The sequence below is a fragment of the Schistocerca gregaria genome, chromosome 8 (genome assembly GCF_023897955.1).
Source record: "Schistocerca gregaria isolate iqSchGreg1 chromosome 8, iqSchGreg1.2, whole genome shotgun sequence".
Taxonomy (NCBI): Eukaryota; Metazoa; Arthropoda; class Insecta; order Orthoptera; family Acrididae; genus Schistocerca; species Schistocerca gregaria.
In genome coordinates this window covers 224,813,113-224,837,379 of record NC_064927.1, presented here as the reverse complement: position 1 = coordinate 224,837,379, position 24,267 = coordinate 224,813,113, and the positions used below count along the sequence as shown (strand labels likewise).

General features: G+C 42.9%; 1 protein-coding gene across 1 annotated transcript in view; it reads left to right on the top strand.

Annotated features, from left to right (window-relative positions):
* The window catches only part of LOC126285386 (uncharacterized), a 185,596-nt gene that overhangs the window by 24,648 nt on the left and 136,681 nt on the right, over positions 1–24,267 (top strand). The window contains exon 2 of the mRNA XM_049984725.1: positions 12,909–13,178. Within this exon, the coding sequence (XP_049840682.1) occupies positions 12,909–13,178 (270 nt within the window). The remainder of the gene's footprint in view (positions 1–12,908; positions 13,179–24,267) is intronic.

The window sequence follows — 24,267 nt, the reverse complement described above, 5'->3', positions numbered from 1 at the left end:
TAGAAGACATAGGACCACTCTGTAGGGACTTTGACAAGAATGATGAGGTGATAGTAATAGGTGGGGCAGGAAACAGCCTGGCTAAGGATAGGAATTATGATATTAAGAGTGACCTGGATAAAATAGGAGCTGCAACAGGATGTACGAATGTGGGTTTTGTTGAAGTATTGCAGCGTTACGATCAGCCCTCGGTTAACCCTTCTGTGTGGCGAGTTAACAGAGAGTTGAGCGAGCAGCTGCTGGACGGTGCAAAAACACACATTTATACAGTGCCTGTTGGTAGCATTGGGAGATGGGGATACACTCGACATGGCCTGCACCTAAATAGTCTAGGGAAGGATAGATTAGCTGATTTAATTGTAGGTCGTCTAAAGGGGGCCACTAGCACTCAAGGCAAAATCCCTGTGACCCGAAAAGGCATAGGGGCACCTTTTTTAGGTTGAACAAGATGTCCAGACAGGCAGCTCTTAAAGGTAAAAAAATAAATGGTTCGAATAAAGGTAGAGGAAACAGTCGTGTTAATATAGTTCACCAAAATATCAGGGGATTAAGGAACAAAATAGACGAACTAATAATTTGTTTTGAGAATATTAAAAATACAACAGAAGTTGATGTACTGTGCCTGTCTGAACATCATATAACTACACAAATGGAAAATGTAAATATTAATGGGTATAAACTAGCAACTTATTTTTGTAGAGACAATATGGAGAAAGGAGGAGCTGCCATTTATGTTAAGGGGGAACATAGTTTTAAAAACATAGAAACCGCAAAATTCTGTGTAGAACAGCACATTGAAGTATGCACTTGTGAGCTTAAATTGGACAGTGGTAAATTCATAATTGTGACTGTGTATAGGTCCCCACTTGGAAATTTTCAAATGTTTCTTAAAAACCTAGATCTCTTGCTGCGTTATCTGTCAGAAAAGGGAAGACACATTATCATTTGTGGAGATTTTAACGTAGATTTTCAAGCAAGAAGAACGACCTTGAACTATTACTTTGCTCTTACAATCTGACATCAGTCATTGAGTTTCCTACTCGTATTGTACAGGACAGTAGCACCCTGATAGATAACATTTTCATAGACCAAGATAAATTAAAAGAAGTAAGCACCTATCCTATTAAGAACGGGCTTTCTGACCACGATGCACAGCTACTTTCAATTCATGACTTTGCTCCATACAGTAATGTGAAAAAAAAAAATAATAATACGCCAAATTAACCATATAACAATTCAACAATTTAAGGAAAGCTTGAAAAGGGTAGACTGGGAGGATGTTTATCGGGAACCTGATGCAAATGTTAAATTTAACTTATTCCATGATAAACTTGTGGGTATATTTGAAAACAGTTTTCCTAAGAAATTAGTGAATCATAATTCAAATAAACTTGATAAAAAACCATGGTTGACTAAAGGGATTAAAATTTCTTGTAGCCGGAAATGGGAACTATACCAAGACACTAGAATAAGTCTAGATGAAGAAAAGCTCAACCATTATAAGAAATATTGTAATATATTAAGGAAAGTTATAAAAAAATCCAGAAGTATTTGTATCAAGTCTGAGATTAGCACCTCTGATGACAAAGTTAAAACAATATGGAATATAGTTAAAAGGAAAACAGGGCAACCAAGGTCACAGGACAACATTATTACTGTTAAGCACAATGAAAAGCTTATAAATGAAAAATCACAGGCTGAAAATATTTTTAATAATCATTTTATAAATGTAGTGGAAAATATAGGCACCAGCTGCTCACCAGATAGGGCAGATCTCTATATGAAAGAGGCATTCCCGGTGCAAACAAATGAAATTGAAATCCTACCCACCTCACCGTCTGAAATTAAGAAAATAATAAATTCACTTAAGAATAAAAACTCACATGGAACTGATGGTATCTCCAATAGAATACTAAAATCTTGTCCACACCTGATAAGTCGAGTTCTTAGCCACATATGTAATAGCTCATTGAATCAGGGAATATTTCCTGACAGATTGAAATATGTCATAGTTAAACCATTGTATAAAAAAGGTGACAAGACAGACGTCAACAATTATTGTCCTATTTCACTTCTGACATCCTTCTCAAAAGTGTTTGAAAAAGTAATGTACTCAAGAGTAGCTTTACACATTAGTGGGAATAACGTTTTAACAAAATGTCAGTTCGGTTTTCAGAAAGGTGTTTCAACAGATAGTGCTATACACGCTTTCACTGATCAAATTTTAAATGCTCTGGATAGTAGAACATCACCAATTGGGATTTTCTGTGATCTCTCTAAGGCTTTTGATTGTGTGGATCATGAAATCCTCTTAGATAAGCTGAAGTACTATGGAATGAATGGTTCAGTACACAGATGGTTCACTTCATATTTAACTGGTAGAATGCAGAAGGTTGAAACAGTAAACACACATAGTACACAAAGGGCAGCAGATTATTCAGACTGGGATGTATCAAGAATGGGGTGCCACAGGGTTCTGTCTTGGGGCCTTCATTGTTTTTAATATATGTTAATGACTTGCCTAATTATATTCATGAAGATGCAAACTTGGTTCTCTTTGCAGATGACACAAGTATTGTAATCAAGCCTAAAAAGCAAGAATTAGCTGAGGAAAATGCAAATAAGAGTTATTAGGTGGTTTTCCGCAAATGGACTTTCATTGAACTTTGAAAAAACACTGTACATACAGTTCAGTACAGGGAAAGGCATAACACCGGAAATAAATATAGAGTGTGGGGGAAAATCTTTAGCTAAAGCAGATTGTTCAAAATTTCTGGGTGTCTGTATTGATCAGAATTTAAACTGGAAGACACACATTGACAATCTACTGAAACGATTGAGCTCAGCTACCTATGCTATTAGTGTCATTGCAAATTTTGGAGACAAGCACATCAGTAAGTTAGCTTACCATGCATATTTTCATTTGTTGCTTTCTTACGGAATCATCTTTTGGGGCAATTCATCACTAAGAAAGAAGGTATTTATTGCACAAAAACGTGTTATCAGAATAATGTCTGGGGCTCATCCAAGATCATCTTGTAGACAATTATTTAAAGAATTAGGGATATTGCCAGTAGCTTCACAATATATATACAGCCTAATGAAATTTGTTGTTAGTAACCCAGATCACTTCAGAATTAATAGCACAGTCCACAGCTACAATACTAGGAGACAGGGTGACCTTCACTACCGTTCATTGAATTTGACATTGGCACAAAAGGGGGTGAATTATACTGCCACAAAGATTTTTGGTCAATTGCCAAACAATATCAAAAGTCTGACAGACAACTAATCGGCATTCAAAAGTAAGTTAAGGGAATTCCTGAATGACAACTCCTTCTACTCCATAGATGAATTTTTAGACATAGGCCAAAGAAATACAGTAAGCATTAACAGTTGTACCGTATATAAGACTAACAATGATTATTTGGGATAAATGAATCTTGTGTACTTTGACACGTTCCACATCATTATGAAAGAATCGTGTTCATGATCCATGGAACAAGTAATATAACTAACTAACTAACTAACCACGAAGTCCCTTCCATACAGTATTGCCACCTGTGGTTCTTGCATCTGCAGTGACGGGCGGTCCCTCTCTAATTATACCGAGTATCTCACTAAAGCCTTGACAGACCATAATTATCCTCCCCACTGTGTACAAAAACAAATATCCTGTGCCTTATCTTCCCAGTTTCCCACCACCTCCCAAAGTCTCACCATCTGGCCACAGAGGAGCATTCCCCTTGTAACTCAATGTCACTAGGACTGGAGCAACTGGCTCGTATCCCTGCAATAGACCTAGATGCAAGACCTGTCCCATACCTCCTCCCAACACCACCTACTCTAGTCCAGTCACTAACATCCCCTATCCCATCAAAGAATGCAGGGCTACTTGTGAAACCAGTCATGTGATCTACAAGCTAAGCTGCAACCACAGTGCTGCACTCTATGTGAGGATGACAACCAACAAGCTGTCTGTCCTCATGAATGGCCACCAACAAACTGTGGCCAAGAAGTAAGTGGACCACCCTGTTGCTGAGCACGCTGTCTAACATGACATCCATCGCTTCAACCACTGCTTCAGACTGTGCTATCTGGATCCTCCCCACCAGAATTAGCTTTTTTTAATTGCACGGGTGAGAAGTTTCTCTACAATACAGGGTGATTCAAAAAGAATACCACAACTTTTAAAATGTGTATTTAATGAAAGATACGTAATATAACCTTCTGTTATACATCATTACAAAGAGTATTTAAAAAGGTTTTTTTTTCACTCAAAAACAAGTTCAGAGATGTTCAATATGGCCCCCTCCAGACACTCGAGCAATATCAACCTGATACTCCAACTCGTTCCACACTCTCTGTAGCATATCAGGCGTAACAGCTTGGATAGCTGCTGTTATTTCTTGTTTCAAATCATCAATGGTGGCTGGGAGAGGTGGCCGAAACACCATATCCTTAACATACCCCCATAAGAAAAAATCGCAGGGGCTTCTTGGAGGCCAGTGATGAAGTGCTCTGTCACGGGCTGCCTGGCGGCCGATCCTTCGCCTCGGGTAGTTGACGTTCAGGTAGATATGGACAGATAAGTGCCAATGTGGTGGCGCTCCATCTTGCTGAAATACGAATTGTTGTGCTTCTTGTTCGAGCTGAGGGAACAGCCAACTCTCTAACATCTCCAGATACTGTAGTCCAGTTACAGTAGCACCTTCGAAGAAAAAGGGACCAAAAACTTTATTGGCTGAAATGGCACAGAAAACGTTCACCTTAGGCGAGTCACATTCATACTGAGTTGTTTCCCGCGGATTCTCAGTGCCCCATATACAGACATTGTGACGGTTGACTTTCCCGTTAGTGTGGAAAGTTGCTTCATCACTAAACACAATCTTTGAAACGAAAGATTCATCTGTTTCCATTTGAGCAAGGATAAAATCACAGAAATCGATTCTTTTAATCTTATCAGCTGCAGACAGTGCTTGAACCAATTTCATAACTAACCTTTTTCGTAGGACTCTCCATACAGTTGATTGTGGAATTTGCAGCTCGCTGCTAGCTCTGCGAGTCGATTTTCCTGGGCTGCGAACAAATGCTTGCTGGATGCGTGCTACATTTTCATCACTCATTCTCGGCCGTCCAGAACTTTTCCCTTTGCACAAACACCCATTCTCTGAAAACTGTTTATACCAACGTTTAATACACCACCTATCAGGAGGTTTAACACCATACTTCGTTCGAAATGCACGCTGAACAACTGTCGTCGATTCACTTCTGCCGTACTCAATAACACAAAAAGCTTTCTGTTGAGCGGTCGCCATCTTAGCATCAACTGACGCTGACGCCTAGTCAACAGCCCCTCAAGCGAACAAATGTACAACTAAATGAAACTTTATAGCTCCCTTTATTCGCCAACAGATAGTGCTTAGCTCTGCCTTTTGTCGTTGCAGAGTTTTAAATTCCTAAAGTCGTGGTATTCTTTTTGAATCACCCTGTATATCCCATGTTAAAGTAACCCTCCTGGCCTCGACCTTAGTCAGTCATTGTCCTCACCCATCCAACTGCTTACCTGTTCCTATTCCACCCTCCGTCTAACCTCCTGTGTGTGTGTGTGTGTGTGTGTGTGTGTGGGGGGGGGGGGGGGGGGTGGTTCTATTTTTGACAAAGGCCTTATTGACTGAAAGCTTATTTATGACAGTCATTTTGTTGTGCCTCAGCACCTTCGCTGTATGTGACAGCACCTTTCCTTTTTCCTTTTCATAAATAGTGTCATTCCATGTCAAAGGGACCAATATTAAAGAAAGTCTGTACTCGACCATCTCCATATCTAATGAAATTTGATGTGAAGGTTGTGCATGGTCTGTGATGGTTGTATACCAAATTTCAAAGAATTTGCTGTTTCAACTAAAAATGGTGAAGAAGGCTAGGAAACTAAAGATGAAAAAGGAAAAACTCAATGACGAAGTAAAACAAAATGTTCTCACTTTTGTTGAAGATGACGAGTTTTCTTGTTTGTCCCGGCAAAAAGGATTGTGTTGCAGTAAGAATAAATGGGGAAGAGATTCACAAACAGAAATGCCTACTCCTTTGTAACCTGGAAGAAACAGTCATTGCTTATTGTAAGCAATATGGAAATCAACTGTGCTTCTTAAAACTTTGCGAGCTCAGGACAAAATGGTGTAGTATAGTTGGTGCTTCTGGATCACGTTCGATATGTGTAGGCTATGTGCAATTCACTGAAGTGTCAACTTAATGTTGGCTTCAGCAACATATCTCCAATATGACAACAAGGATTTGATGAAAAAACTCTGAGTTTGGAATCAAAATATTGCATGCTGCAACATTGGGAGGAAAGTCCAGGAAAAATGCAACTGGAGCCTTTTCTTGAAGATGCTTTTAAAGACTATAACCCTGAAGAAACAATGGAATACAAGCAATGGGTTCATACTAACAGACACACATTAGTGATATGTCAGAGAACTGTTGAAGATTTCAAGGAGGCACTGATTTTGAAAATTACTGGTTTATGAAGCCACCACTTTGTGCCAAAACAACAAAGTTTATACCTTAAGCAACTAACAAAATCTTGCAGAAGATAAATTAATTATATTGATTGATTTTGCTGAGAATTATTCATCTGTTGTTCAAGATACTGTTCAAGGATTTCATTGGGGGAATAGTCAGGCCACATTACATCCATTTGCTGTCTATTTCGGTGGCAAAGAATGTGAGAGTATTAGAATTTGAATGATTAGCAACTGTCTCCATCATGATAAAACTACCATCAATGCCTTTTAAATAATGTTAACAGCATATTTAAAGACAATGACTGAAAACATTAAGAACATTTATTACTTTATGATGGTTCAGCTGCTCAATATAAGAATTTCAAATATTTCCTCGATTTATGTCTACATGAAAAGAATTTTGTCATCACTGCCGAATGGAAGTCTTTTGGAGCAAGCCTCGGTAAATCACTTTGTGATGGCATTGGGGGAAACAGCAAAAAGACTAGCAGTCTGTGCTAGTCTGCAAAAGCCCTTAGATAACCAAATACGGACTCCTGCTGGAATAAAAAAAAATTATTGTGGAACTTAATGAGCTAAACATTTCACTTTTCAATCTTCTCGAAGTGCTAAAATAAAAACTTTGAAATGTATTCTTAATCTTCAAAGCGCATGACCCAGAAATTTAACAATATAGCCTTGGAAGCCTAAAGCATGCTCTTTCCAGCTGTGGCAAGAAAATTTGTTCCCTAAAAATATGCTAAAATTTGCACGTAGACAATTTTGGACAACATTGCTGATGCATATCTTTTCATCTATGCATCCAATGTTAATTAAATTTGAGCCATAAATAGACATCACAAGTAGGAATAACACTGTGAAGTTTTTGTACAATTGGTTCATATGAAATGTAGCAGTGGTCGGTGAAACTTTGGTTCTCAGAAGAGCATGACAGATTTTTTAGCCACTTTAAAGACGTGTATCTATATTTAGGTGCCGCTAAATCCCTAATTTTCACCGCAGTGTGATTCAGTATAAAAAGGTATATATGTGTGTTAAAGCAAATGACCAAATGTTTTCTATAACTTTTAAAAAAGCCTAGCAAACTTAGTACATTTGTCCCTTCGTATGTGATGGAAGATGAGTAGCATCTCTTTAACAGCCACTAAAAATTCAACCACTGAAGATACTGGCATATAACCATCAAAGATCATATAAAACCTTTACACAAAATTTCATTAGATTTGTAGGTGACAGAATAGGGATACCTGGTCCCCTTGATGTGGAACGATTCAATATTGTTAGTCCATCCTGGATTTTCCAATGTTTGATTTTATTCAATATCTGGTGTGTACTGGAATCGATGGAGATAGTTTTACAGCAGTGAACCATTATTGTTCTTGGAAGAAACAGAAGACAAGTTTGGAGAAGTGGATTCATTAGAAACATTGAGCAGTGGAATTGTGTTGATTAAAGCTGCCTCTGCTTCAAACATATGAAATACTGGGTGACATATCAGTGACTGTTCTCAACATAAAACTTCAAATATAGTACAGGAAGGTACAGGGTGCAGCAGAACCAACTAAGCAGTTTTAAGAAGTAATAAAAAGTAAATATGGATGTATAGAGAAAAAATGTTTCTATTTTCTAAGTTAGTAAAATATACCATTTTACATTTACTTAGTTTTGAAAATAATGTCCTCAAGATGGCAGCCATTAGCATCAATACATTGTTTTAGACAATCCTTGAAGTTTCGAGCAGCTCTTGCACACACATTGTGGGGTATGGCATTCACTTAATCAATAATCTGCTCTTTTAACTCTGGTAGGGTGTGAGGGCGACTTTTGAAAACCCTTTCTGTCAGATGCTTCAAAGAAAGTAGTCACAAATGGTTAAATCTAATGACCACGCAGGCCACCGGACATCAGCCCTTAGAGGTGAGGCAGCCCGGAAAAATTTCTCTCATAACATCAAGTGAAATTCGAGCTGTGTGAGCAGTAGGTCCATCCTGTTGGAACCACAAGATCCCCGCCCATGTTCTTCAACAATCTCGTCCATTCTGAGTTGCAGCAGAAAATTTTGCAACATTGAAACATAACATGTGGAATTCACTGTCACGGTCACTCCTTCCTCCACAAAAATGTAAGGGCCTACCATGCCAAATTGTGATAGGGTACACCACATTGTCACTTTAGGAGAATGTTGTGGTGTTTCATGAATAATTCAAGGGTAATTTTCAGCCCAGTAACGAAAGTTTTGCTTATCACGCACCCACTGAGATGAAAATGTGCCTCGTCACTGCTGAAGACAGCTGCATTCGTAGGGATCTGAGCAAGCATTTGCTTGCATAGATTTTTGACGGTTGGCGTAGTCTGCTGGGCGTAATTCTTGAGCGATCATTATTTTGAAAGGGTAGAACTTCAAATCGCATTGCAGAATCCTTCTCAAACAGCGGTCTGAAATCTCCAATGCAACAGCATGTCGTAGAGCAGAACATTGCAGCGATTGTTGAACTGCTGTTCTCACCTGCCGCACATTTTCTGGCATTCTGATGGATCTGCATCGGCCATGTGTATCTATTCTTAGTGTGCTACCAGTTTCGTCCAACTGCCGAACCCAGGACCAAATTGTGTTTGCATTAGAAATGGCATTGTTGCGTGAAATGCTCACTGTCGCCAAAAAGCTCGTTGTGTAGTGATCACAGATCTGTTGTTTTCATAATAAGTGCGAACAGCAAAACCATGATGTGCACCGGTCCAGACCATGTTGGTTACTGAAATGGCGTCAACGACTGAACAAAGGCAGACCAAGTGCAACTGCCTATCCCCACCACAGCCCCAGCAGTAATCGATAGAAACTGCTTAGTTGGTTCTGCCATACCCTGTACCTTTCTCAGAGACATTACACTCCAAACAGGTTATGAGCTATGAGCTAATTTAGAATGGTGAAGTGTACATTTTGTCTGTCAGATGCAAAAAAAAGTCCAAAAGTTAACTGAATAAATACAGGCACTTGCATCTTAGCTTTCGAAGGAAATGTCTTCCCAGAAAAAGTTAAATTTATGGTCTACAGATATGATGTGAAACCCACTGCCCTTGATGTTTCCAATCCTTACAATAGACACATCTATCATAATGCTGCATGGCAGGCCCAAAATGTGGTAACTGCAGATGATCACTTCATGAAGGTTGTTTTTGCAAACAATTGTCTTTGCACATAAAGTGTATAACATACCATACTCCAAGTTCACCAGCTTGCCCAATATTGAAAAAAGAAAAGAGAATACAAGGATATAAATCAGTTGACCACCTCCCACGTACTGAGGCAAGGAAAGAATATGAACACCACCACCCTCCCCTCTTGTGGTTCCTGCAGAACCATCTTTGGGAACCCCTTTCCGTAGTCAACTGGAGAATCATCTCCCTCCTTTGGCATCTACTGGTCGCAGGGCTTCCTCTCTGGGTCCCTTTCCCCGGAAATTCACATATTGAGTCCTGATACAAACCAGTGGCTGTAGGAGCCACAGATTGTGGGTCCAAGTGTTTCCCACTCTTCATCTGTTCCTACACTCACAGCAGACAAGCCTCCTGAAGAATATCGACCACCAAAAATGAGTGTGTGCTACTCTGGCGACCCCAGAGGCACCACATCTCCCCACGCTCTTAGATTATGAACCAAAGTTTTTTGATGTGGGTCCATCCCTACTGGTGATAGACTGTGATCCTGGAACGTGACTGATCCTCCTGACCCTTCACACCTAATCAGGACATCCTCATCATGGTGCTCCAATCGAAATTTGATGGTGTGGCATCTGGAAGAGCCTGTACATTAGTTCACACAGATGTCGTTAGTGACACTACTACATTAAAGTTAAGAGTGATGTAATTGCAAATGACCAGTGATCAGTATTCACTACATTTATTTAGCTGCATGCAGGTCACTTATTTGCTTTGATATATCCACCATAATCCCACAGTGCCCCACTTTCCAAGTATCCTGTCACTTCCTTGCCACCATCCAAAGGAGCAATTAGCACCCTGTGTGCTGTAAAGAGCCAACAGATGGTTAAACTTTAGTTACATAAAAGAATTAATAAGACTGTTTTGGCACAGCTCTCCTGCTTGTATGTCATGTGCAAGTCTGTTCATCACTACCTGACTGCTGCAACCATCCACTTGTACCTGCTTACTATAGATGATCCTTGGTCTACTTCTATAATGTTTACCCTCATACTTACCTCCATTTCAGAATTAACTGTTGCTTGATGACTCAAAATGTATCATGTTGGCCATCCATTATTTACTCATAAAAATTTTAAATGTGGCTGGTTCTGATATGTTTTATTTATTAAGACAGAGGGTTTGAAGTAGCATAACCTTTAAAATTTTGGCACGCATGAGTATGTATCCCGGGTTTTAATGTACCGAATGTCTCGCACATACAAGTGCCCCCTCTCGGTGAAACAGTCTGCCCTAGTGTTTCCACACCCTCTTACACTAGTTCATAGGCTAAGTACTGATAGTATGCCATGTTCGCATCGACCATCTCTTCATAAATATGTTGTAATGATGGAGGTGATATTTTAGTTTTAACTACTGATGAGACCTTTGGCATGATTGTTTTATGCACTTCCACTGCAGGATGTGATTTTAGTAAGTGACTAAAAGTTTCTGTGTTTGTAATACTTTGGTAATTTTCGTGGTATTTGAAGCTATAGTAGTGTTTGTTTTTTTCTTTTATTTTAGCTTTGTTGCTAAGTTTTTTGCTAATGAAGGTATCTCCCTGTTCAGGTGTATTTTTGCTTCTGATGAAGGTATATTTAGATATACTAAAACCATGGTCAAGGATTTCAATAAATCTTTATCTTGCAACTGTTTGGCTGTTATCATTTAGCGTGAATTTTTTACTTATGTTGTGCCTCAGAGCTTTCCCCCTCCCCCCCCTGTGGCTCCTTCTTCAGGCAGAAGGATTGAAGGAGAAGGAAGAGGGGTGGAGGAAAATGACTAGAGATGCCTAAGAAAAGGGGTGGATTTTGGGAAAGTCACCGAAAACTGCAGGTCAGGGAAGACTTACCATACAGGATGAGAAGGAAAGACAGATTGTTGGGGACTGCATCAGAAAAGATTTGAGAATCCAAGAGCTTAAAGGTGGAAGACAGGGTAATAGTCAGACAGAGAGAGATTACTGCTTAAACATGGTGCATAGTTAATAAGAGTGAGAAGCTGAGTGCATTGTATGTAACAGAGATGGGAGGGGGCAGTGAATAATAGATGGGAAAGACAATGAAAGATGTAGAAAACTAAAACGGAGTGAAACAAAGAGTAGTTACAGTGAAGAAATGCTGAGACGAAAGCAATTAATGTTAATTAAGGCCAGGTGGGTGATGATAACCAAGGACACGTGCTAGTTCCCACCTGCGGAGTTCTGAGAAACTGGTGTCTGAGGAAAGAATCCAGACGATGCATTTGGTGAAACAGGCATTGAGGTCACAAACGTCATGTTGTAGAGCATGCTCTGCAACAGGATATTGCGAGTTGCCAGTATACACCCTCTGCCTATGCCCATTCATCCTCTGTTTCGTTCAATACACTTAGCTCTTAACTCTTAACTCCCGAATGATGTTTAAGTGGTAATCTCTGTCTGCGTATTACCTTGTCTTCCACCTTTAAGCTCTCAGGTTTTCAAATCTCATCCGATGCAGTCACCAACAGTCTTCCCTTCTCATCGCATACAGTAAGTCTTCCAGGACCTGCGGTTCTGGGTGACTTTCTTGAAATCTACTCCTTTTCCTGAACCCCTCTTCCTTTCCTTTCAACCCTTCTGCCTGGAGAAGGAGCCACAGGTTCTGAAAGCTTGTTAATTGCAACCGTCTTTCATGCATGTGTACTCCTAATGCTGGATTTTTGTAGCTATCCAAATAAATAATTTTGTCAATAATTGATTGTTTTAATTGTTACACTCTGGTATTCATAAAAGTTGACATTCTACTTAAGTTGTTATTTTGGCAATTGACGGTAGTCGCCCTTCGTATGTGTTTCTTGCTACATCTTTTAGAAGATGGTCTTCTCAGTAATGCTCATATTAGGAATCTGTAGCATATTACAGATATACTTTTTGGTTTGAAAAGCAAGAAGTTGCCTTATTTGTGATTTATTGAAATTGTAATTGATGTTATTTTGTTACTGGCTGCTATTTTTTAATGCTGTGTTGCTTTAGTTGACATTTGTACCAGTTTTATGTTTTAACTTTACCATAAAATATAATTATTGCACTGGAAATTTCTGTATCACTCACTGCTGCAATTATCATGTTACTTTGCAGTTTTGAAAATGCCTTAACATAATTGTTGGAAGGCTAGTTTTTTTTACAGAGAAATGTTGCTTATATCTGTCATCTTGTTATAGGTGCTGAGTGTCACAACTGATATCACAGTATTTGAGCCCAACAATGGAATATCAGTAGAGTTTTATACATGTTTGCATGAATTGATGACTAGTTTGGAACCTAGTTGTCCGCTAGTATGGTCAGCTGTTACAGTTCTGCAACAGGCTTGCAAGAACAAATCAGCAAGAGCTGCCCTGACAAATACTTTTAAATTTGTTCCTGTTTTAGCCAAGATTTTGGGAAACAATCTTACTCGTGAAAAGAAAGTAAATGTACTGAAGCTGTTGCAGGTATGTATGTTTCAAACAGTCTGTGATAAAGTACACAAAAGAAAGGGAAATATTGCGTTGTTTGTAAACAAAGCCAAAAGCACATGCCTCATGAAGGAATGGTTGAGTTATCAACTATATCATAGTTTGGTCTACACATGATGTGTGAATTTGTTGATTATTGTATGTTAAAATCTACTAAAACTCTAAAACAAGCATTATCACACTAACACAGTTTGAAAATAAATGGTGAATGCTACTAATGACAGCAGTGACATTTACTCACAGAAACAAAATAATGTTGGATCAAAGAATTACTACTATCCACTGCTGCCAGATTTAAGTAACGTCAAAGAAAATACAAGAGTGATATCACAGTTTGGCAGTTTTACACCTGCTTTTATGGAATAGGATGAATATGGTGATAGATTCCTGCTGTCAGTTAAAAATAAATATTCAAGGTGTTATTTCTAGAATATTTACCGATGTCTCTTTTTTTTCCTTGTAAAAGATGTACAAAAAGTGGTGATAACAATTACAAGAGAGACAAAGTGAGCCATTCGCTACAGATGTGTGTGGAGTATCATCTTTGTTGTGTGACTGGTTTCATGATTTCCTCACTGAAAGATTATTTCATAGAAACTGATGAAAGGTCATTGAGTAAAATAGAAGTGATATGTGGCTCTCTCCAAGGAAGTGTCTTAAGCCCTCTGTTGTATCTGAAAATCTGAGATGGAATAGTTACAGCACTCACGATATAGTGAGGATGTTGATTCACAGACAGGCACAAGAAGAAGATTGCTAAGCAAGTAAGCTTTCAGCCAAAAGACCTTCTTGTGAATTAGACAACATACACATACACTTTCATGCAAACACAATTCACACACACACGACAGTATTCTCTGGCTCTCAATGCCAGACTCTAAGCTACAGCACGTGATGGAAACAGCAGTCTGGACAGTGGGCATAAGGAGGCGGAGGGGGGGGGAGTCAGTAAAATGTTACTTGACTTGTAGGAGCATACAGGGACAGGGTAAGGAGAGGGTAGGGCAGCTAGGTGCAGTCGGAAGGCTAATTGGGGGGGGGGGGGGGGGTGATGCAGAAAAGGAGAGACATGAAAAGACTGTGGAGTGTGTTGCAATAGGAGGCTATGTAGTGCTGAATGGGAAGAGTGAAGGGAAGGATAGGTGGGTGAAGGACAGTGACTAGCAATGAAGTTTGGGGCCAGGAGGTTTACAGAAATATGGGATATATTGCAGAGAGAATTCTCAGCTGTGCAATTCAGTAAAACCAGCTTAGTGGAAAGGATCCAGATGGCATGGGCTGTGAAGTAGCCATTGAAATGAAGGACGTTGTGTTGGGCAGTGTGCTCAGCAATTGTTTGTTCTAGCTGTTTCGTGGCCACAGTTTGTTGGTGGCCATTTGTGCGGACAGGCTATACGATGCGTAGCAATCTGCCCTTTCCATATTGTCATTAATCTATATAAAAGATTAGGGAGACAATCTGTTGTCCTCTGGGGCTCAGCATTTGTTTGCTGGATACGGGCTTGGAAACCTTGGGGTTTGTGCGTTCATGAGCTGGAGGCTGGTAAACACAGCCATTCCTCTCACTGTATGCTGTGGGTATGCTTGAGCAACCAATGTTGAGCATGGTGGTGGAATGTTGTGTGTCACAGAGAATGGGGATCTTCACTTAACTGCCCAGATCGCAAGGATGGTAAACCTCTATAAAGAAAAACCTCAGTCTCGAGGTGTACTGCACACTGACGAGCTGCATGGCTGTTGAGGTGGAACAGTCATTAATGGACCATTTCTGTGGAACATGCTGTGCCTCAGTTGTATAACGCTTTCTCGGGCACAAGTGGCTCTGTCTGGGTGAATTCTTATTTCCTCTGCTGTTGGCCAGAATGTTTTTGATTGTGAAGTGGAAAGGGGGCAGTTTTGAGAAAGTTTTCGCTTTTTATGTTCAAAAAGGTTTGGAAGTCATCGCTGGTGCAATGAAATCTGTTAAACGATTGTGTAATGGCACACTGTTCGTTGAAACTGCTAGTTCCCAAGATACAAGTCTCTGTAAAGCTAAATCCCTTGGAGAATACTCCATAGAGACAGAGCTCCAGAACACCTAGGTTGTTACGTCATATTTAAATCTGGTAGACATTCTGAAGGAGGATTTGAAAGATGAGTGGGCTCAGGAAGGGGTTGCTGATGTGCAAAATATGTTGAAAAGGCTGTTTGGGGATCTAGTAAAATCGGACTCCTTCATCCCTACCTTCAGTAGCACAAAACTCACAGAGCATATCAAGGCAGGTTTCCTTCACTTAAGTGTATGGCTCTGTCACCAACCCAAAGCACTGTTTTAAATGCCAGCACTTTGGGAACATCACCTTAGGTGGGTGTAAGGTGTAAGCCACTTGTGACAAATGTGGCAAGACGGCTGTGACTGAATTGGTTTCTCTTCGCCTCTGAAGTGTGTAAATTGTGCTGGGGATCACCCTGTCTGAAATAGGGACTGCAATGTCTTCCTTGAAGAAAGGAAGGTACAGGAAGTTAAAACATTGAAACACATCCTGTTTGATGAGAGCAATAACATCTCTAAGGCCGTGCAGCCTCCCACATTCACTACATCGGAGATGCTGGCAACCATGGGGGATTCCTCCGCAATGGATTTCTCTTCTTCTTCTCTCTCGACTTCTGCCCACAAATGGAAACTTGACCAGCCACCAGTGACAAAAGTACTAGCACCTGCCCCACAGTTCCTCGTAGTTTCTCAATCTGAGGACGGAAAGGATTTTTCCTCTGTCAATCCTTTCGTTACCCAGAAGGGCGTAGATGCCATAGCCGGATCGGTCAAGTCTTGTACCTGGTTGTGTAACGGTACCTTGTTACTAGAAACTGAGAGCGCCTTTCAGGCAGAAAAACTGCTTTGGGCCACACTCCTGTACACGTTCCCTGTCCGGGTGGAGGCTCACCAGACTTTGAATTCGTCTCGTGGTGTGGTATATACTAGATCACTCGACGGATTGACTGAAGAGGAGATTCAGTCTTTCCTCGCTGAGCAGGGCGTGACGGCTGTCCATAGGGCCATGAAAAAGGTCAACAATGACCTTGTATGGACCCGGACACTTTTCTTGTCATTTGATAGTGTTCAGCTGCTGTTGCACATCAAAGCGGGCTACGAGGTTATTTCTGTTCACCCCTATGTCCCGACACCTACTCGCTGCTACCAGTGTCAGCATTTTAATCACACGCACAAGTCTTGTTCCATTGCGGCTAAATGTGACAATTGTGGCAGGGATGCCCATGAGGGTGACTGTCCACCTCCGTCTCCACGTTGTGCGAACTGTCAGGGTGACAATGCAGCGTCCTCCCATGACCGTCCCATCTACAAGGAAAAACGATGTATACAGGAAATTCGAGTCAAAGAGAAAGTGTCCACCTCGGCTGCTCACAAGCTATTTGCAAGTAGGAAGCCCACAGTGCTCCCAGCAGGGAAATACAGTACTGTCCTTGCCTCTCCTCGGTTTACCGGGGAGGTGGCGACGCAGACGTGCGATCTGACCTTCAACACTATGGTCGTCCGTTCGGCCAGTGTTAAGATCGCCCAGTCGACGTCTCCTCTTCCTCGCGTCACCCCTCGGACACAAGCACCTTCATCAGCTTCTGCCAAGACGAAGACCCGGAAGTCAGATGCACGGGCCTTCAAAAAGGAACCGTCCCGTGCAGACTTTCTACGTACCTCGAACTCCCAGCCATCGACCAATACTTCAACAAAACGACCTTCCAAGAAGGCTCATAGGAAGCACAGTTCTCCTTCCCCGCCACAGCGCATTTCTGCTCCTGCGCCACCCAGCGGTTGCCGCCCCAGGCCGTCATCCGTTTCGCCTGGCCGCACTGCTGGTAGCTGAACATCTGGCTGTTCACCAGCGGAGGACGCTCCCCCTCCCGGCCATCTTAACAAGATGGCCGATGAACCTATAGAACAAATGGACGATGACTGACTGCCTACTGCTAGCGGCAGCAGTGCTTGCTCGAAGCCAGACCCTCAGCGGCCTTCGAGGTGACCCCTTCTTGCATCTTCTTCTTCTCAATTTGGCACTTATTCACTGGAATATTCGCAGCATTCACTCCAACCGAGAGGACTTAAAGCTGCTGCTCCACTTGCACCGTCCGCTCGTCGTGGCCCTCCAGGAAACGAAGCTACACCCATGCGATCAAATTGCCTTGGCACACTACACCTCTGTGCGTTTTGACCTACCCCCTGTGGCAGGTATTCCGGCTCATGGAGGGGTTATCTTGCTGGTCCAGGATGATATTTACTACGTTCCCGTCACATTGCGCATCAGCCTACAGGCAATTGCCATCCGCATTACTCTCCCCACTTTTACATTTTCCATTTGTACTGTTTACACTCGATCGTCGTCTGCTATTACCAGGGCAGACATGATGCAAATTATTGCTCAGCTACCTGCACCATTTTTGTTAACTGGAGACTTCAATGCCCACCATCCTCTTTGGGGCTCTCCAGCATCCTGTCCAAGGGGCTCCCTGTTAGCAGACGTTTTCAACCAGCTCAATCTTGTCTACCTCAATACTGGTGCCCCTACTTTCCTTTTGGACACATCTCACACCTATTCCCATTTAGACCTCTCTATATGTACTACCCAACTTGCACGCCGGTTTGAGTGGTATGCACTTTCTGATACATATTCGAGCGACTACTTCCCGTGTGTTATCCATCTCCTGCATCATACCCCCTCTCCGTGCTCAACTAGTTGGAACATCTCCAAAGCAGACTGGGGGCTCTTCTCTTCTAGGGCGACCTTTCAGGATCAAACCTTCACAAGCTGCGATAGTCAGGTCGCACATCTCACGAAAGTCATTCTCACTGCTGCTGAATATTCCATTCCTCACACTATTTCTTCTCCACGTCGTGTACCGGTCCCCTGGTGGACCGCAGCATGTAGAGACGCTTTACGTGCTTGTCGACGTGCTTTACGCACCTTTAAACGCCACCCTACAGTGGCGAATTGTATCAATTATAAACGATTATGTACTCTTTCTCCTGTTGTCTGGGGTAGCCTGCGCCGGCTATCTGGCACTAAGGTCCACTCACCAGTTTGTGGCTTGACGGTTGCGAATGACGTCCTTGTGGCCCCTGAGGATGTCTCCATTGCCTTCCACTGCTTTTTCGCGGAGGTTTCGAGCTCTGCTCATTACCACCCTGCCTTCCTCCCCCGAAAACAGGCAGAGAGGCTGGGCCACCTAACTTCCGTTCCTTGAATCGTGAAAGTGAAAATGCCCCATTCACCATGCGGGAACTTGAAAATGCACTTGCCCGGTCATGGTCCTCTGCTCCAGGGCCTGATTCTATTCATATTCCGATGCTGAAGAACCTTTCTCCAGCGGGTAAAGGTTTCCTTCTGCGTACTTATAATCGCGTCTGGATTGAGGGACATGTTCCCGCATGCTGGCACGAGTATTGTTGTACCGATTCCTAAGCCGGGGAAGGACAAGCACTTGCCTCCCTGTTATCGACCCATCTCACTTACCAGGTGTGTCTGTAAGGTGATGGAGCGAATGGTTAACTCTCGTTTGGTTTGGCTGCTCGAATCTCGATGCCTACTTACCAATGTACAATGTGGATTTCGTAGGTGCCGCACTACTGTTGACCATCTGGTTACCTTGTCGACGTTCATTATGAATAACTTCTTGCGGAAGCGCCGTACCACGGCTGTGTTCTTTGATTTGGAGAAGGCTTACGACACCTGTTGGAGGGCGGGCATTCTCCACACCATGCATACATGGGGCCTTCGCGGTCGCCTTCCTCTTGTTATTCGTTCCTTTTTAATGGATCGACAGTTCAGGGTACGTGTGCCTTCTGTCCTGTCGGACACCTTTCGCCAGGAGAATGGGGTGCCACAGGGCTCAGTTTTGAGGGTCGCTCTCTTCGCCATAGCGATCAATCCAATAATGGATTGCCTCCCAGCTGATGTATCAGGCTCCCTTTTCGTGGACGATTTTACCATCTATTGCAGCGGGCAGCGTACATGTTTCCTGGAGCGCTGTCTTCAGTGTTCTCTTGACCGTCTTTACTCCTGGAGTGTCGCCAATGGCTTCCGTTTTTCTGCCGAGAAGACAGTCTGTATTAACTTCTGGCGCTACAAAGAGTTTCTCCCACCCTCCTTACGACTTGGTCCTGTTGCTCTCCCAATTGTGGAGACAACAAAATTTTTAGGTCTTACATTTGACAGGAAACTTAGCTGGTCTCCACATGTGTCATATTTGGCTGCCCGTTGTACTTGTTCTCTAAATGTCTTCCGTGTTCTCAATGGTATGTAGTGGGGAGCGGATTGAACCGTCCTACTTCGCCTATATCGGTCGATCGTCCGCTCCAAGCTGGATTATGGGAGCTTCATATACTCCTCTGCACGGCCGTCCATCTTACGCCGCCTCAACTCCATACAACATCGGGGTTTACGGCTTGCGATCGGAGCGTTCTATACTAGTCCCGTCGAGAGTCTTTATGCTGAAGCCGGTGAATTGCCACTAACCTACCGGCACGATATACTGCTTTGTCGTTATGCCTGTCGGCTACTGTCAATGCCCGACCACCCATCGTATCGTTCCTTTTTTGACGACTCTCTCAACCGTCAATACGGGTTATATGTCTCTGCCCTGCTACCCTCTGGAGTTCGCTTTCGTCGCCTCCTTCAGCACCATGATTTTTCACTCCCTGCAATCTTTAGGGTGGGCGAGAGCCACACGCCACCTTGGCTCCAGGCTCAGATTCGCATTCACCTTGACCTCAGCTCACTCCCAAAGGAGGTTACCCCCGGTTCGGTATACCACTCCCGTTTTGTCGAACTTCGTTCGAAGTTCATTAATATGACCTTCATTTATACAGATGGCTCTAAGACCAATGACGGGGTCGGGTGTTCTTTTATTGTCGGGGCACAAAGTTTCAAATACCGGCTACATGGCCATTGTTCGGTCTTCACAGCTGAGCTCTTTGCCCTCTACCAGGCTGTTCTTTACGTCTGCCCGCCACCGACATTCTGCTTATGTCATCTGCTCCGATTCTCTGAGTGCCATCCAGAGCCTCAGTGATCTGTATCCAGTTCACCCTTTCGTGCACCGGATACAACGCTCTCTTCACACCTGGTGGATGACGGTTCTCCTGTTAACTTTATGTGGGTTCCTGGCCATGTCGGTATCCCTGGGAACGAAGCTGCAGATGCCATGGCTAAGGCTGCGGTTTTCCAGCCTTGGACGGCTTCTTGTTGTGTCCCTTCATCAGATTGTAGCAGGGTCATTTGTTGGCGCATTTTGTCGCTGTGGCATGCTGATTGGGCTGCACTTACGGACAACAAGCTTCGGGCCTTGAAACCTCTTCTTGCGGCTTGGACGTCCTCCTCACGTCCTTCTCGGTGGGAGGAGGTCGTTTTGGTTCGGCTACGAATTGGACACTGCCGGTTCAGCCATCGCCATCTGCTGATGGCTGCGTTGGCGCCGTTCTGTCCATGTAGGCAATTGCTGACGGTCTGCCACGTTTTAACGTCGTGTCCGGATTTTACTACAGTGCGTCTTGATCTTGGCCTGCCATGTACTCTGGATGCCATTTTAGCAGATGACCCAGGAGCTGCTGCTCGCGTTTTTCGTTTTATCAACTTGACACACCTGTCTAAGGACATTTGATTATGCTGTTTTTAATCCTATGCCTGTTAATACGTCTTTTATAGTGTTGTCCCTTTTAGTTGCTGTTTTAACCTTGTGCCTCGCGGTGCATTCCTAACTTAGTCAGGGTGCTAATGACCAATGTAGTTGTGCCCCCTAAAAAAAAACAAAAAAAAAAACCCTCAGCCATCGACCTCTCTTTCTGCTCTCCAGCCTTTGCAGACTCAGCCCAGTGGAAGCAACTGATGTCCTTCATTCCAGTGACCACTTTCCATTGTGAAATGGAGCATTGCTTGAACAGAAGCCACCAAAATGAATGATCAGTAGAGCTACCTGGGTGCTGTTGAACCAGATGGTTGTGTTTGAACACCACAACAGTGTCCAGGAATGGGTGGACCACATCACATGTGTGATCCTTCCTGTCACTGACCTGTTGATCCTGAAGTCCTCAGGCCATTGTGGTAGGCGAACTGTACCTCATTGGAAAGATGAGGGCCGTTCAGCAATCTGGGAGAGATGTGTGGCCCTTCAACAGTTTAAATGTCGGCAGACAACTCCACAATCTTTAGAGTCGCAATAGCCAAGGCTTGATAACGCATTAAGGAGAGCGAGAAAAGGTCATCAAGCATTCCTGGACTCTATCAATCATTCCACTTGTTCTACAAAAGTATGGGAAGCCATCTGGAGGATCTCCCGTAAACACAGTCATTTAGCAATAGTAGCAGTGTTGAAACAGTAGTGTCTCCAAACAACGCCCAGAGACATCTCTCAGACAATGGTAGAGCATTTTGCAGCAACTGCAGCCAATGCCAACCAGGATTCAGCGTTTCCCTGCTGCCGTGCAGCTGCAGAGAGGGGAAGTTGGGCTTCAGATGTCACAATTCTGAGTCTTAAGAGTACTCTTTCTCCATGTAGGAGCTTGAATTGGCACTGCCTGGGACTCATGTACTGTACGCAGTCATGACCAAACCTGGTAGTGTATGCATTGACATTTGCCAGCAGATTCAAAGGAAACCTTACCCAAAAGTTATAATCTTACGTGACTGTCCCACATGTGGAGAGAGAATTCTGATACCACTCCTCAAACCAGGAAAGGGCTGCACGTGTCTCAGTAGCTACCGGAGTGTCACCTTAATGCTCTGTGTAGGGAAGACACAGGAGTGCATGGTCAACCATTGCCTGATCTGGTTGTTAGAGACCAGACAACTCCTTAGCCACTCCGTGTTGATTCTGGAGATTTCAGTCCACTGTCGAAAATCTGAACTTACTAGAGGCAGCTATTCAGCAGGCTCCCCTATGTAAACATCACTGTCTCTGTATATTCTTTGATATCAGTAGAGCTTATGACACTACTTAGAGACACAATATTCTCGTGCAACTCCATCAATGGGGCTTTTGTGACCAGCTCTCAGATTTCACACAGTTTTTCCTGTTCAAGAGCTTTTTTAAGTTTTGGCTTGGTAACATGCTATCAGATTGTTTTGAAGAGGAGAATGGTGTTCCTCAGGGCAATGTTTTAAATGTTACTCTTCGTGCTATAGCCATAAACAGTATCATGTCTACGGTAAGGAGTCCTTTATAGTGTGCCTTATTTGTGGATGATGTTGGTATTTTCTGTTCCTCCTCAAGTGTTGCAACAGCATCCCATCAGTTGCAACTTAAAGTGCAGAGGTTAGTGGAGTGGGCTGCAAAGATGGATCTTCAGTTTTCTACAGATAAGTGTGTGTGTGTGTGTGTGTGTGTGTGTGTGTGTGTGTGTGTGTGTGTGTGTGTGTGTGTGTGTGTGTTTTCGCCTTCTTACCTTCAGATTAGTGACACTATTCACCCTGTGAGTAGCCTGGCCACAGGTGTTTACAGGACTAGTCCCATACTCAGTTTACTCAGTTTCTATGCTGACCATCACTCATCAAGTCGGAGCTGGACTTGCCCTGCATAACATACTGCTGCTTTTCTGTCTCTGGAATGCCTTTCCTCCAATCTTTCATGAGCAACAATGCAGTTTGGAATCTGCATCCAGTGTGTGCTGGAGGCATTTGATGTGGAGCATGTACAACACCAAATCCAGGGTTTCAACTGCCTGTCACCATGGTTCCTGCAGAGGCCCAGTGAAATTTTCAATTTGATGCAGTACAAGAGAGATCACACTTCTGATTTTAAGGTAATATTTTCTGACATTTTAAATGAGCACCACAACTATGTAGCTGGCTCTAAATGGGGGGGAAATCCGTTGGTTGCTCTGATCCTATCCTCAAGGCCCGAGTGCCTTGAGACTTTTGCTGATGACCTGGCAGTTTGGTCCCCTCTCCCAAACAAACAAACCAGCCAACCAACCTCGAGACTTTACTGTCTTTGATTCGTAGTTATATGCAGTCTTACAGGCACTGTGGCACTTGAGACATTCTTGGAGTGCTAAATTCCTTGTCTTTTCTGATTCTCTGAGTGTTCTTCACTCTCTACAATGTATGTACCCACCGGATAAAGTAGTCTGAAATATCCAGGATGCCCTTCTTCAACTATAGAGGCTGTGGAAGGAGGCATCTTTCTTCTGGTTACCAGGGTACATGGGTATGATGGAGAGTGGAAGGGCAGATTTGGCAGCCAAGGAGGCGTGTCATGATCCTCAGTTATTTCAGTGCACCAGTCCCCTGCGTGCTGTAGCCTCACTATTTCAGTACAGTGTCTTGCGTCAATGGTAGGATGAGTAGGTGGAAGTGACAGACAATAAGATCTAAATAGTAAAACCCACAACCTGGCTGTGGCGTACCTCCTTCCAGCCACGTCAATGGGATGAGGTCCTCCACTCGTCTTTGCGTAGATCACAGCCCTATGATGCATGGCTCCTTGCTCCTCCGTGACAACCCTCCAATGTGTGGTGTTCAGATCACTATGCGCCACATTTTACTAGATTGTGTTTTATTTTTGAACCAGAGGACAGTGACATTTTTGCACTCTAATTTAAGTTACATTGAAATGGTTATGGTGAGAGTTTTAAGAATTTGTGATCTGCCCAACTTATTTCCTCAAAATTTAGGTAGATGGTCTTAATGTGTTAACAGGGTGACTGGCTCATCCACATTTTTTGTAAGTTGTCAGGCAGTCACAGTTCCCTCTGCCTCTTTTAGCTCTCCTGTGAGTTTTACTCCCATGTATATAGCTCCATTCACCCTTCTCCATTGTATTGTGGCCTTTAAGATACAGTGATTGTGTGGATTAATGTAAGCGAGGTGGGAGTGAGTGAATTAATGCCATTTTATAAGTTTCCTTCTCACTGTGTGCTAGCAGTTTGTGATTTGACCCTAATTTCTTTCTCTTAATATGTGTAAGGCTACCTCGGTTTTGGGCATCTGTGAGCTGCAAACACCCACACACAACAGCCATCTTAGACTATTCGCAGATGATGCTGTCATTTACCATCTAGGAAGTCATCAGAAGATCA